General features: G+C 39.5%; 1 protein-coding gene across 1 annotated transcript; it reads left to right on the top strand.

Annotated features, from left to right (window-relative positions):
• Window positions 1-248: 248 nt before the first annotated feature.
• Window positions 249-10,461, top strand: faxcb (failed axon connections homolog, metaxin like GST domain containing b). Its single transcript, XM_053652171.1, has 6 exons — window positions 249-879; window positions 4,118-4,250; window positions 4,572-4,768; window positions 6,134-6,339; window positions 6,472-6,588; window positions 8,994-10,461. The coding sequence occupies exons 1-6, from the start codon at window positions 770-772 to the stop codon at window positions 9,263-9,265; spliced, it is 1,035 nt and encodes a 344-aa protein (XP_053508146.1). The 5' UTR covers window positions 249-769; the 3' UTR covers window positions 9,266-10,461.
• Window positions 10,462-22,777: the final 12,316 nt, after the last annotated feature.

The following is a 22,777-nucleotide window of genomic DNA, read 5'->3' as shown; positions in this document are numbered from 1 at the left end:
ATCTATCTATCTATCTATCTATCTATTTATTTATTTATTTATTTATTGATAGCTCCCTGGTCTTCATGATTCTTTTTTAGTTTAGATATGTTCTTTAACCAACTCTTGAGTCTTCAAGGAACTCTATTATGGGCTGTTTTGCGTAGACATACAGAATAATCTGTAGGCTGTACGTACAGCATAATTAAGTCCATTTCAGATCCAGGATGTAATACTACAAAATGTGGAAAGGTTCAAGGGGGGTGAATACTTATGCATGACATTGAACTACTATTTCTCCTACGACTACTAGTAGCCTACTAATAAATACTAATAATAATAAAAATGTCTTTTTTACTTCTTATATAATAATAGCTAGCCAATTCCTCTCAAAATATCTGTACCTATCCTAGCTTGTACCCTAAGTTACGCAGTGCAGTTAGTGTTTAGGGAGAAGGGAGGAGGGTGCTATTTGGGATACAGCCCACGGTTCATGGTGGGTGGCAGGAAGAGATTTCCAGGTGGTGTCACGTTCACCTTCGGTTGTTTTGGCCATGAATTGAAGACCAACAGCAGCTATTTATTTATTACATATATAATATATTATTTTTTTTCTTCCATCGATGACGACTAAGAAGGAATCCAGGAGGAACCGGGGGAATGCTGCTGCGGCTCGCGGACTTCCCCTCGTCCCGCTCCGTGGTGCTGGATCAGCGCGAGAGCTGTACTCTATCCTGCGGACTTTGGTGCTGTGAGAGTCGGCGTGCCTCCTCAGGAAAGTGGCTGGATAATGATTGCGGCCTGGGTGTCCGAGTCGTGGTGGAGGAAAACCCTGTATGTGAGCGGAGGAGCCTTGCTCGCTGCTGCTGCTTATCTCGTCTACGAACTGCTATCTATCAAGTACGAGGGATTTATTTATTTATATATATGTTTATTATTTTTTTTTTAATATATCATTTATGCTGTTATATGGTGTCCTAAACCAGTAGGAGTTATTATTCTCAGTACTAAAATATTGATATGTATCTGTGTGTTATAATATACAGATCAAAACAGATGTGTATAATAGACCAGTGCTATGTTTTATTTTTTATTGCTCATCGATTTCATTCGTATCTGTAGTAGTAATAATGCCATGATTCATTACACACGACTATACAGTCATGTGTATTGTACAATATATTCTGTTTGTATACAATGGGACTAGAGAGCCATTTAGGATTCAGCCTATGGACATAAGACAGACAGAGAGAGAGATCTGAGAGGTTTATTATGGCACTTATAAAACAATAAATCGCAGATAATATCCTGTTAGGAAGGAAAATCCTTTGGTTGTTCAATGCTTTTAAATGACGTACTGATTAAAGCCCTTGAAAGCCATTATACTTGTCATCTAAACTTGGTGTTTACATTGACCTTCTCTTAAAGTATCAGCTCATCAATGTCAGTCATAATAAAAAGCACTGTCAGTCACATTCATGAGGAATAATCTGGGATTTGAGGGATGCATCTGTGAGAGTAAGTATAAATATCTCAAACCACAACTACAGGAATTGATTAGATGTTTTGTAATCAGCAGGATCTCTGTAGAAAATGGGAAACAGCAGTGATGTTGTGCTGCAGTGATTTCAGCACTGTGGACAGCGACACACATCTCCATTCATTTACTGCATTCTGGTGTTATTACTATAGAGTTAGACCCGTGCCATTAGAAGATGGAATTTAAAGCTGAATTAGTTGCTTTTTGTTGTTTTTGAATTTGTATCCGACTATCAACCTGTAATTAGATTCTGAACCGAAATCCAGTGTGCTGGATTACTGAGACACCGTCTGGGTTACTGTTTTGTATGTTCTCTCCCTTGTCCATGTGAGTTTTCAAACCCCAGCAACGCCAAGCTGCCACTGTTGGGCCCTTGAGCAAGGCCCTTAACCCTCTCCTGTCTGACCCTGCGCTCTGGCCCCAACTCCCTAACAAGATGGGATATGCGATGTGCTGTAATGTCATTTGTAAGTCGCTTTGGATAAAAGCGTTTGCTAAATGAATAAATATAAATATAAATATATGTAACAAATAAAGGCTTCTTCTTCAGTTTCCTCTCACTGACCGAAAACATACCAGTACGTGGATTGGCTCTGTTAAATCGCTCATCGGGGCAAATCTGGGTGAGGGGTGCCTTGCAATGGACTGGCTTTCGATTTGGAATTTGGACTGGCTCCAGATCCACATCCACCATAACCCTGACTAGGATAAAGCACTCACTGAAGATGAATAAATGGCTTGAATTTTGTGCTTTGAAAAATCTGAAACGGAGTTTCTTCCGAATGTTTCAAATTCTAAATGAAGTACTGTTTTTCTAAAATTAATTAAGTAATTAATTAATTACTCTCTAGTTAATGTAGATGGACATTTAATCTCGCCGTTACACATCAGTATGAAAATCTCCCTTCTTTTAATATAGCAGATAACAATTTAAATGTTCTATTTAAATCTGATTCATTTGGACATTTATTTGGGGTTGGGGGGGGGGTTCTCTGTTTTACTGCTTTTACTGTTTGTCTGCATAATGATATTATAAATTAATAGAGAGACTGAATGCTTCTTTTTTTTTTTTTTTAGAAATGATGTGCATACTTCATTTCGGATTTGAAATGTTCAATCACACCCACTTAAGCCTTGAAATTCAGTTTACGGATTTTTAGATCGCTCTTTTGCAAACCGTGAAATTCAATTTCAGTTCAAAATTCATTTACAGATGGTATGATACAAAATCATATTAATAACATTCCAAGTCAGGGTTAAAATTCAGCATTTAAATGTACAGTAAATTTCTAATGGTCCGATTCAAACTCTCTATATGACTTATATTGCTTTAGCTCAGTTTGACATTGTCTTTATACAGTGTACTAGCAGATTTGGACAAATTATACACTTTTTAAGCCATAAACTGTACTTTTCCAAATGGTACTTTTCCTTGTCACAGGGGTGGTACTACGAAGGGTACATGTTGTTAACTTTACCTTTAATGTACCTTTAATAATAACTGAATGTAGATAATTGGACCTTTAGGACCGCTGTTGTACTTTTTAAAGCTTTAATCTACAAGCTAAGTAAAGGTACATCACATGCATCATCGCAGGTAAAATATACATGTCAAAGATACGAAACATACCCTTGATGGTACCACCACAGCAACAAGGAAAAGTACAGTCTGGTGCCATAATTTATGAAAGTGTAGGACAGAGTAGAATTGTATAATTTTTCGGGATTGTCTACTTCCCACATAACATCTTTGCCGGTGTTCCACTTGGAACAGCAAAGCACATGACTGTAAATATCACGTAGTTCAACTGAACTCTGTCATTTTGTTTCTGTTAGATAATGTTAAAATGACCACAATTACCAAAATATAGTCCTAGTGTGTTTAGCCTCCTTATCATAAGCATAAATTCATCCCTATGCTGGTGGTGTGTCCATTTCCATCACCACCCAGTTTGGCCCTGAGTCCTCCAAAACTATACCTTAAGACTGAGGACATCTTGTAAATTAGCTACCTAGCAAAGCTTAAAGTGACAGCGAACATCATGTAACCCAGATTTATTATAACTTACTTGTCTCGTTATGCGAACATGATTTTGTTTTCGCTTAATTAAAATCGTTCTGGACAGAATGCATCCTTGTTTGATGAAATTAGGGAACAATTTGTAGCAAGCTACAGCTAGAGCATCAATAAGATGTATGACCAACACACTATAAGAGGTATGAATCATCTGGATTGCATTCAAGCTCTGATTTGGAGCAAAGCCGGTAGGGAGCAGGGTTTTTTTCTCTGATTGATGGATGGGAGAAAAGACGTCCTGGTGACGTGACTACAGCCAGTTGAGTCACCTTTCTGCTGGGAAATGATGAATAATACCGTATAGTCTGAATACATAATGCGCTTGTCCCGCACACTTGGGGTTTATTCTTGATTACACTCACCTTCCTTGTATCTGCACTCACTGACCATTTTATCATTCACACCTACCACAGAAATACGCTTAAAATCCCAGAGATACTCCAGTAATAATTACATTACCCCATCCCCCATGTAAAATGACTCCAACCTGAACAGGGCTTAACAGAGAGTGTGTTTTGCAGGAAGGAGCAGGAACTCGACTCTACCGACGCCATCATCCTCCATCAGTTCTCCCGACCTGTTCTCTCTCCGAGTCTTTATCCGTTCTGCCTGAAGATAGAGACCTACCTGAGAATGGTGGACCTTCCCTATCAGGTACACACTCACACACCTGAATGTTATTTGACTGTTGGGAACCATGTTCTAAATTGTTTAACACACATTTAGATGTAAATTTCAGGAAATTAAAGCTCTGTCGTCTCATATTCATCTGTTGATCTCCAACCCAAATGTCTTGAGTGTATAGGGAAAAACCAAAGAATTGGCCTTGCCGTTCCAATGCTTTCAGAGGGAACTGTATTTGTTGGCTAGTTCATGTGCATTAATGCCACCGACTGCTATTTGTGTGCTGTTGTTGCGTATCTGATGCAACGTTTTAGCTTGAACTTGTTTGTCCGTTTTCAAATCTCCGTGCAGACTTACTCCGACGGCCGTCTCTCTGCTCAGGGCACGATGCCGTGGATCGAGTACAACCACGAGCGCGTGTCTGGGATGGAGTTTATCATCGAGTTTCTGGAAAAGAAGCTGGGCGCGAGTCTCGATAAGGGTCTGAGTGCGGAGGATAAGGCCATCACTCGCACCATCACTAAAATGGTGGAGGAACATTTACACTGGTAAGTACAGTGTATTACACAACAGCTGCTGAAAGGGGAAGGCGAGATCTTTTCAAATTGCTACTCTGCTATGCTGCGTCACATGGAACACGGAGGAAATCGCTAACTGCAATCTTCTGCATACATGAGCTCACATAAATGGGTCAGTGTTGCTGTGATTGACAGGGGTGGAGACTAACGCTGTCCCTCCCACACAGAGAGCATGGCCACTTTTGCTCTTTGGAGCTCTTGGACACGTTTCTATTAGAATTTCAACCATTTTAAAGTGTACCTATTATGTGCCTAATTTTGTTTTAAAGGTCTCATACAATAGATTTACGTGCATCCGAGGTCAAAAAACACTTTAACGTGCTGATAATTTAAATTGCAGCAGTACCTTTTTTCCCCCCAGTGTCACAAACGACTCGTTCAATGATCCGTACTAAAGGATTCACTCTAAACTCCTCCTTTCAGAGAGCATACTCTGCTCTGATTGGTCAAATGTCCCAGTGTGTTGTGATTGGTCTGCCATTGTCAGCGTGCTTCAAAAAGGAAACGGCCACTACCATAACGAGTTTCAGCTCCGTCGATCAGAGGTGGGGCTTTTTGTTACAAACCTACGTAGGTTAGTACAGGAAGTAAAGTCTGGAATCACTAACGAGTCGATTCAGCTGTTCAGAATCGATTCCTTCTTTTGGGAGTCAATAACCCCGTTTGTCGTGCGCTTCGATTGTTGAAACTTTGCCGACTTTTTACATTCACAAACAGCGCTATAACACACTACATGAAAGGGAATATGTGAAAAACCATAATAGGTGCACTTTAAGGTTCCATCCCTAACGCTCTAATTCATGCCTAGTTAGTGTTCATACTAGAATGGTAAAAAATATGACTAGTTATTGTCTAGATCTAAAATAATTTAGTGTAGCTCCATAGTGCTCTCTTGTACATCTCTTGTACGTCCGTTCTGTCCATGACCGGATGCTCCGCACCATCTTGCTATTGATTTGGTTATTTATGGATCAGGTCTGTTGCTGTGTGTGTGTGTGTGTGTGTGTGTGTGTGTGTGTGTGTGTGTGTCTTTGAGTGTGTGTCTGTCTTTGAGTGTGTGTCTGTCTTTGAGTGTGTGTCTGTCTTTGAGTGTGTCTGTGAGTGTGTCTGTGAGTGTGTATGAGTTGTAGGGATATAAATAACTGTAATGGAACGCTCTGTAAGGAACCCTGGCTTGTGTTGCTGATGTACGTCAGTGAGGAAGGACACTTCCTCATCTATTTAAGACTGAACCCTTCAGGACTATAAGCTGAATGTCTCAGACTCTGAATGCCCCTTCTGTCTGTCTGTGTATCTAACGATGTACATATTTACTGTGTGTGCGTGTGCGTGCAGGACGTTAGCATACTGTCAGTGGGTGGAGAACGTGGAGGAGACTCGCCACATGCTGGGTGTGTGTGAGCTGCTGCAGTGGAGTGTGTGTGAGCTGAATGGAAGTCTGGTGAAGAAGGAGATGTACTGCCACGGCATTGGCCGCTTCAACACACACCTCATCCACACACTGCTAGAGAGAGACCTGCGCACTCTCTCCACACTGCTGGGTGAGACACATGCTGTGTGTGTGTGTGTATGTGTGTGTGTTGGACATGGATAGTCTCATCTCGTCATTTTTTTTTTTGCAGCAAGTGTGTACTGTTGTCAGTAGTATATGTGTGTCTGTGTGTGTCTGTCAGGAGATAAGAAGTACATCATGGGCTCTAAAGTGTCCAGTGTGGACGCTGCAGTGTTTGGACATCTTGCTCAGGCCATGTGGACACTACCGGGATCCAGACCAGCTCAACTCATTAAAGGTTAACGACACACGTACACACACACACACACACACACCGTGTCCCTATGAGGAATATTAGGAATTTCACAGGCTTTAAACACATCACAGCTTTTTGTAACTTTGTAACTAAATTCTATTTAACACAAATTAAGACCCTAAATAGCATTAAAAAAAATACAATCCACCATCTTAATTAACATAATTTATTCATTCTAATTTCATTCTCACGCGAACAAACGTTGATGCTAAGTAACCGAATTAATCTCACCTGATAGGATGCGCCGTTCCGTTGGATATCATCATCTCTCAGCTCCTCCAATAAAATTACCGACAAATTCTGATTCTGTTCGCTAACCGAAATGTTGCCAACAAGCACATTACCCACAATGCCATTCTGCTGATAGTGCCGCAGTGGGATTTGCCCCTCGCGTTATGTCTATCTAAAGAGAGCGATGCGGCAGTGCTTTAGTCCTTTAATCCAGTGTTCCACCGCGCTCGTCATCTCAGCTCACTAACTAGCTGAGCCGAGTCTCTGCGTAACTCAGATAAACGCCTTGCGTTCTGTAACGAGGAGTCCTACTTTGAACGTCTCTGGAAAAACGTTTCGAGAAAACGAAGCTTGTACGGTTTTGTTTGGAGACGCTGATAGAAAAATCTGACCGTTATGTTTAAGATTTTTCTCTCCTATTAAACATCATTATAACCGCTCTAGCAATAACACTGTCCCCCTGGGACATCAACACGGCACACCAACGCAATCTTCTCACTGGAATAACAGGAGTACAGCACTAACCAATAAATGACCTCGTTAAAAACATTGCACACACGTCAGAATAAACACATTAAATGTGTTTCAGGGTGGACTTTTCCTTTCAAAGCATTCAGGAGCAGTAAACACATACTTGCAGCGTACTGACCGAGTCGGTCCACACAGGATTCCGTGGAGGTTTTTCGTGATCGTTGCGGTCAAAAACGCTCGATTTTGCTGCGGCGGTTTTCAAATCGACGAGGGCTCTGGCTGAATGTGCGTTGTCATGACGTCACATGACGTCACATGACATGTCATCACAAAGCTGTGGAAAATCTGCGGTAATTTTGAAAAATTTCAAGCTCCTCAGAATATTGTGGTGTGTGCTTGATTTTGCGTTCATTTCTACGATCACAAAATGGCCAAATCCTGGAGGGACTGCCAAGTACTCACCGGTTTATGTATTATATATCAAATATTTAATCCCGATAAAAAGGATTTGTAGTATGTTTATCCTGCACATTTCCACTGGGCTGTTTCAAATGCCACACTGATCCCTACTCCCTACACCAGACAATGATGTGCACGACATATCAAGTGACTACATAGTTTAGTTATGTGACATAAAAATAAACAGTGTTAGACCATCTGTTTGTCTGCCTCTCTCTCTCTCTCTCTCTCTCTAATCATCTATCTGTCCAGGTTTCTGTTTGTCTGTCTAATTATCAATGTGTCTGTCTGTCTGTCAAGCTCTACCTGTCTCTCTCTCTGTATGTCTATTCATTTATCTGTCCAGGTTTCTGTCTATTTGTCTGTCTGTCTGTCTGTCAAGCTCTACCTCTCTCTCTCTCTCTCTCTCTCTCTCTCTAATCATCTATCTGTCCAGGTTTCTGTTTGTCTGTCTGATTATCAATGTGTCTGTCTGTCTGTCAAGCTCTACCTGTCTCTCTCTGTCTGTCTGTCTATTCATTTATCTGTCCAGGTTTCTGTCTGTCTGTCAAGCTCTACCTGTCTCTCTCTGTCTGTCTATTCATTTATCTGTCCAGGTTTCTGTCTTTCTGTCTGTCAAGCTGTACCTGTCTCTCTCTCTCTCTCTCTCTCTCTCTCTCTCTCTCTCTCTCTCTCTCTCTCTCTATTCATCTATCTGTCCAGGTTTCTGTTTGTCAGTCTAATTATCAATGTGTCTGTCTGTCTGTCTGTCAAGCTGTACCTGTCTCTCTCTGTATGTCTATTCATTTATCTGTCCAGGGTTCTGTCTGTCTGTCTGTCAAGCTCTACCTGTCTCTCTCTCTTTCTCTCTCTCTATTCATCTATCTGTCCAGGTTTCTGTTTGTCTGTCTGATTATCAATGTGTCTGTCTGTCTGTCAAGCTCTACCTGTCTCTCTCTGTCTGTCTATTCATTTATCTGTCCAGGGTTCTGTCTGTCTGTCAAGCTCTACCTGTCTCTCTCTCTTTCTCTCTCTCTATTCATCTATCTGTCCAGGTTTCTGTTTGTCTGTCTGATTATCAATGTGTCTGTCTGTCTGTCAAGCTCTACCTGTCTCTCTCTCCCTTTCTGGCACCAGTTTTGCTCTACAGGATTCTGTAATGTACTGTAGACTTTAGACTGTTGCAGAGATGATGCTCAGCTCATGTGGAGGTCCTCAGGATTAATGTTTATGTTACCTGTTCTCAGGTGAGCTGCCGAACCTGGCACGGTACTGTGAGCAGATCCGGCGCGAGTTCTGGCCCGAGTGGGTGCTAGGTTATGAGGATTTGTGTTCAGAGACGTGCGCGGACGCTCATACACAGCACGGCCTGTTCTCCTGCGCTGACACGCTGGACGAGGTGGACACACACACTCTTTCACTCAAACGATCACCGGACACAGACCGCTCCGGACGATCACTCTACGACTCCGACATCGAGTTGGACCAATCGGACGCTGAGCTAAAGGACAAAGCTTGAACAAAGCTTTTTATTAAAGCATCAGGGTTGAAATTCTTCTGTAAAGGCCGAGTAAATAACCAAAAACAAAAGGTGAACTTATAAATCACTATAATGGCAACCTGTCACTCAAACACAGTGGTGTGTGTGTGTGTGTGTGTGTGTGTGTGTGTGTTTGAGAGACACAGGATTTCCTGAATAAAATCCATTCACTCAGAGTGTGAACTGAGATGCTGTACATATTGGACATCAGTTACTTGTTGAAGAAATGTGTGTGTGTGTGTGTGTGTGTGTGGTTAAGCATGTAATTAATTAATCAATTAATTTGTTTGTTTGTTTGTTACTAAGTTGTGCATATGTTTCCCAGGTCTCAAATCACAGATCTTTTCTGCCAATGACAAAAATATTTGATCCCGAATATTTGATTAAATTTAATTATAAATATGTATGTATGAATTTATGTATTTTTTAAAAATGTATTTATTCATTTATTTATTGGTTGATTGATTCTACAAATGTGTCCTTTCTGTCATCGCCCTATAACTGTAATAGACAGACGGAAATGTTTTGAGGCGCAGTTCCTTAAACTTTAACCACAATTCTAACACACACACAAACACACAGAGAGAGAGAATTACGTGTTTGATTGTACAGCGTTGCAGTTCCTTTTCCTAACCACAAGATGGCGCACATTCTCTTCGCGTTCTGCTTTTAAAAACAGGCTTTAATGTGGAACAGTATAAAACATACTTTGTCAATTCATATAAAAAAAAATTCCTCACACACTGTAGTCGAATGTAAATGTGTGCACTCCATTTTACACTTTAAAACAGCTGAAGTTCAGTTAGGAGGCTCAATTAGACTCGGTTAGATTTTTTTTTGTTTGTTTCTTTGTTTGTTTGCTAGCTTGCTAGTAATCAACTCACAGGTTAGCAAGCAAACTCACGATATACAAAAGTTGTACCTCGAACTACAAACCTCAAAATTATTCTCAAACCTGAATCTGAAAAGATAAACTTTCTAATATTTCAAGTACCATATGAGGCTTTTTGCTACAATCTTGTGCCATTATAGATACAAGGACCCTAGACACCACATTAGCTGTTCTTGCTAACTACTTTCATCCATCAAGACCTGTGTGAGTGGCTTGAGCAGCAGCACTATAATCATCTTACCTCCATGTTTATTTATATATCATATATCTATGCATTTATTGATTGATTGGGTATATAATGTGATTATTATTATTTGGCTGAATCATTTTACAAATTGTTCAAGATGCTGATAAGAAGTGTACCGATGTATGTTGGGGTCTTTCTCTGACTGTGTGCCCCACTGGTGCTCAACAGATGCTGATGGAAACACAACAGATTATATTGTACTGACTTAACAGAAATTCACAACATTTGTAAAGATAAATCTAAATAGGCAGAAGGTTTTAAATGTCTTCCTCAGTGTCTCTAGGTTCACACACATGGTTCACTCTGTCTAATTTTCTGTACATTGTAAATAAACGACATTCCCACTGGACTGTTTGTTGTATGTCCTCAGACGGGGGAAATTTGGTACTTGGAACCTGTTCTGAAACAGGAATGCTCTGTTTTTGGGTTCTATATTACACTTTGAAGGATTCCTCTAGACGAAATCCTAAGGTCTGCCCACTAGAAACTTTATTTCCTGAAGAATGGTGTGGTAGTGCTATAATGTTAACCATTTTTGTCTATTAAAGAATGCTATGTAGTTTCTATCCATTTATAGTTACACTTAACCATTTAGGGCATGGTGTTGCCATATGGCAACAATTAATTTATCTACAATATACAATTTTTTTTTATAGACAATAATACAAAACTACTATTTTCCTATTTAACTGGAAAAAGTGGGCTTTAACTTCTACTTATATCTTTAGGTTGCACTTTAGGTAATTGGTTTGTCTTATTTATTTATTTTACTTAATCGTATTTTTGGTATGGTTATATCAACATCGATAGGAGTAGCACTTCAAATTTTGTTGTATGCAGAGCTATACAGTGACAATAATGATCATTCATTCATTAAAGATAAGTGACCATTTATTTCTGTTATTTAAATAAGCTTATATATTTTGAGTAGTCTGTTAAATTGTAAAATGTCATTGTTGCCATATGGCAGCAGTATGCGATAATGGAACTGTGGAATGTGCATTCATGAACTGAAACAAGCCTACCTAGCAAAAAAGACACTAGGCTTCTCTAGTAGTATATTGTTAAAAAAAAAATTCAAATTCAGGGTTTTAATTTCAGACATTTTGCAATTGCACCTTATTTTCTAAGTTGTAGGTTTCAAAAGAAAGAATTAAAAATATACTTCACTCAAAACATGTTTGGAACTAATTTGTGCAAGTATTTTGAGTAAGTAAATCCATCCACATACATTTTATAAGTGTAATTCCTTTCTAGAAGATATAACTTTTACATGCTGACTAAGTAATTTATAGTCTGGAAAAGGCAGTAATTGGAATTGTAATCTCATACTGTACATTTTGTTTTATTTTTGTCTGAATGATCCTTTCCACCATTGCACATTGTTATTATTATTACAATTATTACAATTGTTATTATCATTGTTGTTATTATATATATATATATATATATATATATATAGAGAGAGAGAGAGAGAGAGAGAGAGAGAGAGAGAGAGAGAGAGTAGAGGGCTATATGTTGCTCTATATGCAGTAGAGGGCTAATGTTGTGGAATATCTAAGAAACAACTTCCGATTATTAAATATATTATGGCTAGCTATAAACAGTCACACCCTCATCAGCCTCTCTGCTCTTTCATGCTTGAAGTCAAAACATAAAATGCAGCTTGTAATGTTACTTAGAAACCACAAAGCTCAAAGCCTTCTGTCAAAGTCATTTTATTTGTCATATGCCCAGTATGCCAGAGACAACTGTATATTGAAATGCGCTGTAAACTCGATACACATTTACATTTATTCATTTAGCAGATGCTTTTATCCAAAGCGACTTACAAATGAGAAAATACAAGCAAAGCGATATATCAAGCAGAGAACATACAAGTAGTGCTACCATAGAAGATTTATAATTGAGTTGTATATATATATATATATATATATATATATATATATATATATATATAAAACACCAAACCATATTAATGAGAATTTTGAAAGGCATCTAAGTATTTTCTTATTCAGACAGAAAAGTGGGATATTTTCTTTGCAAAAAAACATCTGGGTTTTCTGACAACATCTGGAATCTCTTACATGTGAGACCTGGCGTGGAGAAGTTTGCGAATCCTCATGCTCTGATGAATTAACTGGGCACTAGTTAGTTGTAGTTGAGTAGATTTAGAGCTTGTCCACAGAGTGAAAGGAAACACACACACACACACACACACACACACACACACTCACACACTTTTCCTCTCTCAGCCCATTATGAGGGTAAACAGAGAGGGAAATTAAATGGGAACTCCCCAAACACCCTGTGTGTGTGTGTGTGGGTGTGTGTGTGTGTGTGTGTGTGTTTTGCTGGCTTCATTTCCTGGCTCTCTGACCGCCTGGCACAAACCGTGACCCTTCCATCTGCCTCCTGTTGCTTGCCATGTGTGTGGCTTCAGTTACAGCACCAGCAGGTGGCACTGTTTTCTTAAATAGTTAAGATTTTGTTTGTCTATCCATGAGTATGTATGTGTGTGGCCTGTTCTCTAATGTTTCTCCTCCAGTCTGTGCTTAAACTGTGTTTGTGGGACCCATGTTTCTATCAGAATGTCAGCCAAGCACACAAACACACTTGCACTAACCAGTCCTGCAGGCCCAGTGAATGGTATGAGCTACATCATCTGGATCCTAGTTTCCTCACAGAGACTACTGGACAACAGCAAGTTTCCATGTAGGTTCAGGTGCCCCCTGTGCCCCTGACAAGAAGTGTGGCCCCCCTTGTGGCCCCCAACATAGACAGGGACTTTCCGACTTTCCGTCTATCAGTCCTCTATCAGACTTTCCTACAAGGTTCTGGGTTGTTCCTACTACCCACTTTTGTTAACCAATCTATTTGACCTGGCAGCTTTCTATGAGTGTTCCTTGTTATGTCCAGTATGCACCCTATGGTAATATACAGACCGGACGGTGGCAGTTCGATGATCAGATCAACTGTCCATCTGTCACTGAGGAAAGATATGGAGAACTCCCCTTGGCCCACTGGGTGGTGGACATCACCACTTCACACCCCTTGGTGTGACACTATAAGCAGTGCCTCCTTTTCATGGACATTACAGAGATGTGCGGCTCCAGGAAGTCTGCCTGCCTCCTGGGTATCAATTGATTCCCATCTTCAGATTCTACACTGTGGCCAAAGATTAGTGGAAACCTGACCATCACACGCAAATGTGCTTATTAAACATACCATTCCAGATTTAGTACCCCTTTGCATTTATACTAACCTCCACTCTTCTGGGAAGGTTTTCCACTAGATTTGGGAGCGTGACTGTAGTTTGTGTTCATTCAGCTACAAGAGCATTAGTGAGGTGTTTGGTGAGGAGGTCTGGAGTGCAGTCGGCTTTCCAGTTCATCCCAAAGGTGTTCAGTGGGGTTGAGGTCAAGGCTTTGTGCAGGACACTCAAGTTCTTCTACTCCAACCTTGGCAATCCATGTCTTCACAGTGCTTGCTTTTTGCACAGGGGCATTGGCATGCTGGAACAGGTTTGGGCCTTTTAGTTCCAGTGAAGGAACATTGTAATGCTATAGCACAAAAAGACATTCTGTACAATTGTGTGCGTCCAACTTTGTGGCAAAAGTTTGGGGAAGAACCAGATATGGTCGGGTGATGGTCAGGTGTCCACATACATTTTGACATACAGTGTATATTATGTAGTGTATAGTGTATAGCAGTCATCTCTGAACAGCTTTCCAGTGTGTCCTGGAGGTGAGTTGGTTCCTCATGACATTGTGACACAGGTTATCTAGGTTGGGTCTCAATGCTCCTGATGGTCACAAGGCATGAAATACAACACTACTTATCTATATAATTGCAGTTTTATAGACACTACATACTGTATGGAACTTGGCAGGAGTATTCCATGAAGGAATGAACAGTGTGGCAACTTAACTTGTACGTTCACACATACATCGATTTTAAGTCACCAGTCGCTGTGCTATGAAGTCGCCAGTAGGCGTTCCTACTACTGGTTGCCATAGTAACATTTATCAGTGGGTGGCGCAACTAGCATTCCACTTTCGACAACAAACCAACTTTCTTGTCGCTAAAATGAAACATTCTGGAGGGAGAGGGTTTGTATATTAAATTCGCCAGCGTATATATGCATCACAGGCATGACAGCCAGGTAACGATAGTGTTTGCACTCAGCTTCAGCATTGTTTGTTACTGCTGTGAAATTAAACCACTATCAAAACATCTCGGTACAGCCAGCCTGATTGGCCCTAGACGTCTATTAAGCTTAACAACAAGCAAGCTAGTCTGGCTTTGGCATAAAATAACATTGCACAGGGTCGGAAATGCCACCAACATTAATACAAAATTCCACCAAAATTCAAGAATTGATTCAAGAATGAATTGCCCTTGTATAAGTTATTGTTTTTTAAAATATATATATATTTATAATATAATATAGATTAAGCAATATCACACGAGCAAGAGTGCTGTTTTCCCAAATATCAGCACGATTGTAAATGTGATATTCATTTTATTCAACAGTTTAATACAGAATATGTTAGCATTAAGTGACCATTTTTAGACACAATATTATATTATAATAGTTCCAAACAAAGCAGAACAGTCGTGTCTCCTGGCAACACAGAGTGATGTTTCGTTCTGGAATGATTCAATGTTTTTGAATGAATCGGGTGAATCAATGATTCAATGATCCATTCATAAAGACAGTCACTTGCTTCATTCATGAATGAATCAGCTGCTTTGAACGAATAGGTTGAATGAACGATTCATGATTCACTTGCCACCACCTACAGGCGGTTTTAGTTTCATATATAACAGTACCGTTTCATTTTTCCCAACATTTCATATTTTCTATTATTATTCAAATAAGTAAACAAATATGTAAGTAATTAAAAGATGTCCTACAATATGTAACTTTATTTTTGTTTTTTTAAATAAATAATTATGCCCCTTTTTTTCACTTGTGCGAAAGTGCAAGTGCCAGACTGTCGCACGCAGCATGGCGGATCACAGATCATCTGCGCTCTACTGTCTTCACTGCCATTAGTACTGCCCCACAGGGCTGGGTAAAAAATATCGATTCTCCGATTTTAATCGATCTTCAATTCAATGAAACGATATTGATTCGAGAAATCCCCGAATCGATTCTTAATGCACGAGAGAATGTGAATATTATCTGTAGTTCGCCTCTCGTCCTGAAGATGTCGCCATCTTTCATGTTTTGAATTTTGAAAACGGTTTTATTTCTTAAACTGATGCAAATTTACAAGGTTTTTTTTTGTTTGTTTGGTTTTTTTTTTACAGTAATGTGCATTTTGCAGTTTGTGCTTACCTTGTGTGCGTTGCATGCACATATTTATGATCTCTTATTACAATGTTTGCTACTCAAAGTAAAAGTAAAAAGTAATTAAACATAATTGTGTGGGCCCTATTGTTAACGTAAATGTGCATTTCAGTAATATAGCTAAGTAGGAAGGTTTCAGTTATCAGCATTTATATTAAAACATGGATTCCATGTCTGCAAAACTAACATTTTAAATGAAATACTGATAACAAATCGATTTTTGAAACGAATTGAAACCATATAAATAAGATTCGACTCGCCAAATTGGTCACAATACCCAGCCCTACTGCCCCTAAGTCACTCCAAATTTGCATAAAGTTAAACTGTTCTCAACTTTGTCGCATCTTAGTACACGCCCACATCTAATCACCTATGGTCGCTGTTGCTCATGCCGCTGGAATTCGCCAGCTCTCAGTGACAATGAATGGCCTCCGGTTGCTTTGTCGCTGCAAGTCGATGTATGCGCGAAACATTACATTTTACCAGAAGGATGGACCCATGTGACAACCTACCCTGCTCTCCCCTAAATACTTAGAAACCAGTGCACAAGGAGGGCATTTTGAACCAAAACATTTTACTTTTTGGAAATGCACTTATTCTTTATACAAATGTTTCACAGATCAGAGTGAAATGGAAGAGTGTGATGTTGCTCCTCAGAGGTGGATGGATGAAGGGATGCACTTTATCTCTCTCTTCAAGCCTTCCTCTCTTGGCCTCCTGATACGGAGTTTTGCCCTAATACCGCGATTATCGGCCTCTGAAAACAATCCGCTCGCGACTCCGAGGGGAAATTTAGCAGCTTTATCCGTCTCACCTCTTGTTGTTGTTTTTCTTTCTTTCTTTCTTTCTTTCTCCTGAAGGCAGAGCGGTTATTAGCGGAGTTGCTTTAACCTCTGCGGTGCTCTGGCGGATTAATTCGGCACCGCTCGAGCCCCGGAAGATCGTCTTATGTTAATTTCTATTATGTTCTTCGCTTCACGGTTTTAAGCAGACGCGCCCGGTAAACACGCGGCGTCACACTCGATCGGGTCTCCGAAATTAAAAACGGCAGAAACAAAAGGCGCGAGGACGGTGTTAGCGGCGCGAGCCCGGTTCTGATGGGGGATGGAGGATGTGTGCGCGCGTGCGTGAGTGCGTGCGCGTGTGTGTGTGTTGGATCCTATCTGCGCTGTGCCATCTGTCTCGTTGTCCCTTTACACCACAGACGCAGTGGATTTGAATGCGACTTAATTATTCATCCATGTCCAAACACACACACACACACACACACACACACACACACACACTGTGGAGGGACACTGAATGGAGCTTCAATTACATTCTACCAGAAGGATGGAGCTTTCCTAACTTTATTTCCCTAAAATGCACAACTCATCCATAGTGTGTTAATGTAGCACTGAAATCCTCCACCTTGTCTCTATCAATAAAGGAACTGCGGATGTTTGTGCACCCTTACTTCCAAACAATGATGCCAACATGTTTAACGTAAAGCCAAGTTTTATACTATACACTTCTTACAGTTCTTAATTCATTGTTAATTTATATCTAATGAAAAAAAAATCAAAACACTGTATCAGCATGTGACTGCGTCGCTGCTACGACGCGCGTCTGAAAGCCACCAATAGGTGGACGGCATAGACTGACGCAAAACTATAGCTACAAATATACTAGCAGCAATGCCAAAACGTAAACGAAACATCCATGCTGAATAAAACAACAACAATAGAAACCCTCACAGAATTTGTAATGGTTTTAATGGTTATAATGGGAATTGTATTGGTTTTCATGCCAACTGTAATGGTCCCTCTGGGTCTCTACTGGTAATTTGTTGCCTTCTATTGGTGGCATGTTATGTCTAGTGGATACCATTAAGCATCTGTGTCCTTAATATGTCCTACTAGGTAATGGAAACCATTTGGTAATGGTTAACAGCTGATAGTTTATATTGGTGTTTCTAGTGGAAACCGTGAGAATTTCTGTGATGGTATCTATTGGGTTTTTTTTCAGCATGGATGCTAATGGAAGGAAAAACTATTTGTATTACTTCACGCTACCTTAAAAATGTTTCTGTTTATGCAAGCCCATTTTCTGTTTATGCGAGCCCGGATTGTGCTGATTGATGACGTAAGACGGATGTAGTAATTTTCTTTAATCCCAGGACTATTGTTAGAGGATCTACAGTGAGGGGAAAAAAGTATTCGCGTAAGACTTTTGTTTTTGTTTTTAATATACTTCCAATAAACATATCCACTTCAAATGTATTTTCCTCTTCCCTAACCCATTTGAGAACTCTGTAGGTCTCGTACTAATGCTAACCTCTCAATACAAAAGCCCCAGAGAGTGTACGATGTTCATTAATCTGCTTAAATGCGCCTTATTGCCTGAATGAAGTCCTAGCAGACACGCTAGCAGCTAAGCTGTGCTAGCATTAGCGTGCATCATCGCGCTCTTAATCACCGAACGTTTTTTGCTGTTTTGATGAGACTCAGAAGCCATTTAGCGGGAATGTGAATTTTCTAAACTGCTGGTCCATCACCTCTGAAGAAAATGCTATTGGTTTATTACTAATCATGATTTTAAATGGTGGTGAGAGAGACGATTCCCTCGAGGCTGACGTCGAGGCTGAGCGACAAACTGCCTTCAGAGCTGGAAATGTGGTTTAACGTGAGCGCTGAAGTCTGACGCTTCCTGTGTGGACTAAAACAAACAAATAAACAAACCAAAAAACCTTCATGTTAATTGTTATAAACACCAAGTGCACACTTGCAGACTAAGCATTAATATATTCCAATATGAAAATAAAGTCAAATGAATATGAGTAAATTTAGCATAAACATAGTGAGATATAAGAAGAAATATATAGTAAGGCTTCAAAAGCAATAATCCACAACAAGAAGACAATTGGCTATTCATTAAGATGCAATTCAGATAATTTCTGAGGTCCTGCACAGCATACATCATCATCATCATCATCATCATCAACACCTCTCTCAATGTTTTTAACGGTCTTTAACTGTCCAGTTTCTGTGAAACTGTGTAACTTGATGTGGTCTTCTGCTGTCGTAACCAATCCACTTCAAGGTTCGACGTATTGTGTGTTTTGAGATGCTTTTCAGCTCTCCACAGTTGCAAAGATTATTTTATTTACCCTTCCTGTCAGCTCAAACTAGTCTACTAATTACTGGTGGTAATTACTGGTAAATCCCAGTAACTCGAATGTTTTGATTCTGTTCACCAAAAAGATTCGGTCAGATTCGTTCACTGATTCGTTCAATGACTCTTTTTGGTAAGTTACATCATTACACCAGTAGTTGGCATCAGTGAGTGTCTTTTTTTTTTTTTTTTTTTTTTTTTTTAGATATAATGAGTAAGTCATTGTTTCATTCACTCAATACATTCATTTAAAAACCCCAAGTTTTCAAGAGACTAGTTTTAGTATTGTGATTTATTAAAATGGGCATGTCCAGTCCACAAAGCGAAAGTCTTGTGAATTTATTTTCAAGAAAGACATTTCAGTCAGTGCAGACTAGTTTTGAGAGAGTGGTCACGAATGAGGATACGAATGTAATCTGAAACAAAAAAAAAACAAAACATTTTTACATACGTGTATAAAGTAGGTTTCAATGCTACACTCATTTAAAAAAAAAGCGATAAGTCATTTTTACACATTCATGTATAGCAGATTATGCTACGGACAAGATAACAACAACATGTAAGGCTTGTCATATATCATCACTGAGTCAGCAGATGACATCACTGAGTCAGCAGATCCTTGTTTGTTTCACCTAGTTTGTTCATTTCATTCACGAACGACAATTACTGGTTTGTTGAACGACAATTACCTGGTTGATCATTTCATTCATAAAAGACATTCAGTCTGTGGCTCTGATGCCAGGAGTACATGAAGACTCTTATGTTCATTTTTACAGCCAACAACAGTACACTTACAATGCTTACGAAGCTGAGACATTCTTCTTATCACCGTAGCTGCTCCAGCGCGGAAAATATGGCGGACTGTGTGCGCAGCTCACTCGGGGGAGGAGCTATACTAATAGGGCAGAGTCCCTGGGTGGGGCTTGTTCCAACATGACGTTACGTTAGGGAGAAAATGAAAACGACTCATTTTGAGAGACTTTAAGATTTATAGGGAATTTTAAAAAAGGAGTGGGTGGATTTTTACCTTTGTAGAGTGGTTGTGTACACACTCTGCCGACACTGATTTATGTTCAAACACCATGTAAAAGTGAATTTAACATAATAGGTCCCCTTTAACGAAACATTAGCGGGTTGTTAACGAAAGACCATTACCGGTTTGTTCCAGGAGATCAAGAGTTTCTGTAATACTCAAACCAGCCCATCTGTTACCAACAACAACTCATAGTTAAAGTAACAGAGCTCACACTTTTCGGTGAGCATGAACTGAAGCTCTTGTCCTGTATCTGCATGATATTATGCATTGCACTGCTGCCACATGATTGGCTGATTGGATAATTGCCATTTACTCACTCATCTCTAGTTAATTAAAACCTATAAAGGTTCCTGAGTCTTATATCTGACCTGTTCAGCTGATGATATCAGACGTAGGCGAAGTTAAAAGTTAGCAACAAAACTGCCGAAGGGTCACTGCGTCCTGTTCGTATCTCTGTAATGGCATTAGCTGTAATCAGAACTGAATCATTCTGTTACGGTTTTTTTGTTTTGTTTTGTTTTGTTGTTCTTGTTTCCTAAGCCATTTGCATGAATTTTATGAAAATGATAACGGCAGTATCGAGGGGAAAGATGAAGGTTATGAGTCCCTCACAGCGCTATCACATCGTGTTAATTACATTTGCAGATTCTGTCATTTAGACAAAAAAAAAAAAAAAACCAACCCTGAAACTCTTTAATAATCAAAATGCTCGCCGAGTGGGAATCAAATATTCTGATAGGCAAGATGAATTTATGAATAAATATGAGCGGAGGTTGATGGATAATAAAAGATAGCTATAATTTTCGGTGTATACTGTCGATTAGCGTTTATTATTTGACCGATACATTCAGGGCTGAAGGGCAAAGCACAAAGCCGATATTTATTACACCTGTATTATGATACCATCATAAGGCAGTCTGAAATAGTAATATCATTAACATTATAGTGCTACAGCAGTACAATCCTGACATTATTTCCATGTAAAACCAGGTCTGAAACAAAGACATGCACAGAAGAGTCTGGAAGAGTGCTACCAGAAGAAGAGTGTTGAATGGAAGAGTGTTCAACATCTCTCTCCAATTTTCATTAGCCATTACAGGAAGAAGCCCAGTGCTGCCCTTCTCTCCAGGGGGACAAATATTAGCTGTAAGGGTGCCAATATTTTCTAAACTAATGTTATGCAGACAAAATAGCACCACTTAAGAAAGGTTTTTTTTTTTTATAGACTGTATTAAAGTAAAACTATGCAGTACCTCCTTATGTTTACATTCAAACTCACTCATTGTTTGTATATATTTTTGCAGCATTTTTCACAAGAAATTTTTATTTCTTCTTCTTCTTCTTCTCTTCTTGGCAGCCGGAGCAACAAAGGGACACGGAGAAAAGCAGATTCATGTTACTCTACACAGCATCTGTGTGTGCGTGTGTGTGTGTGTTGTACGTCTTTATTTATATTTGATCTATACATTGCTGAAATAAAAAGAATTTCCCTAACATAAACCTCATTAAAGTTAAGTATCATACCCTTCTCATATCATACCTCCTCCCGACCAACTTCAACGTACCAGTAGAATAAGCAACTGCTACTTATTAGAGAGAATAACAAAGGTAAATAACATAACGGTTACCTTCATGCATGCCATAACTAGAATAAAATATAAATATAAAATGCTGATTTAAAATGCAGAAGTATATATATATATATATATATATATATATATATATATATATATATATATATATATATATATATATATATATGTGTGTGTGTGTGTGTGTGTGTGTGTGTGTGTGTGTGTGTGTGTGTGTGTATGTGTGACATTTCTAATTTTGACAAGTGTAGTCTCTGTGCTGTGATGGGGCCTGAAACTTGATTGAAATTCTTCATAGATACCATTATTCTGTAAAAAGGAGCATCATTGAGTAGACATAACTTTTTCTAATATTTTAGACATAAATGGAAGGTTTGACATCAGTCGTAATAAGTACTGCCTAGCCATGACAATCTGGCCCTTGTCAAAGTCGCTCAGATCCTTACGCTTGCCCATTTTTCCTGCTTCCAACACCTCGACTTCGATAACTGATTGTTCACTTGCTGCCTAATATATCCCACCTCTTAACAGTTGCCATGGTAACAAGATACTCAATGTTATTCACTTCACCTGTCAGTGGTTTAATGTTTTGCTGAGTAGTGTGTGTGTGTGTGTGTGTGTGTGTGTGTGTTTTCTGGGCCCCAGTAACAGACCATGAAAAGGTTGCAGTATTAAAAACAAAAACCCAAACAGTACTGATCGAAAATTAGACATTCATGGTGCACAAAAAAAGCCTTTGTAGTGAGAACAGAGAAGGAGTGAAAGCTCCTCTTATTTCACCGACTCTCTTCTGTTATTCTCCCGCTCTTTGTGGCTCATTTCCTCCGAGATTGCATGAGCCATTCATCCCTCTAAATGTAAATGTCATGCCAAAGAAAAAAAAGAATCCCGTCTTCCTCAAAAAGAGGCTTGTGATGCGTGATGGACGCGGGTGACTCTCGGCGCACGCCACTCAGCTCGGAGCCACACCCCATGAGAGGCAGCTGGGCATGTCACGAGGGAACGGGCATTTATGGGGAAAATAGCTAAATGTCACAATTAACACATTGTCTGTTCATTTGTGTTGTGAGAATGTTTTATTCAGCACATCCACCAGACATATTAAGCTGTTAGGCATTGTTAGACTGGACATTTGGGTGAAAAAACCCTCTCTCTCTCTCTCTCTCTCTCTCTCACACACACACACACACACACAGGTTCTGGGTTTTTGAA

Source organism: Ictalurus furcatus, chromosome 20 (assembly GCF_023375685.1).
Source record: "Ictalurus furcatus strain D&B chromosome 20, Billie_1.0, whole genome shotgun sequence".
In the NCBI taxonomy this organism is placed as follows: Eukaryota; Metazoa; Chordata; class Actinopteri; order Siluriformes; family Ictaluridae; genus Ictalurus; species Ictalurus furcatus.
This window is presented reverse-complemented; position numbering and strand designations above follow the sequence as displayed.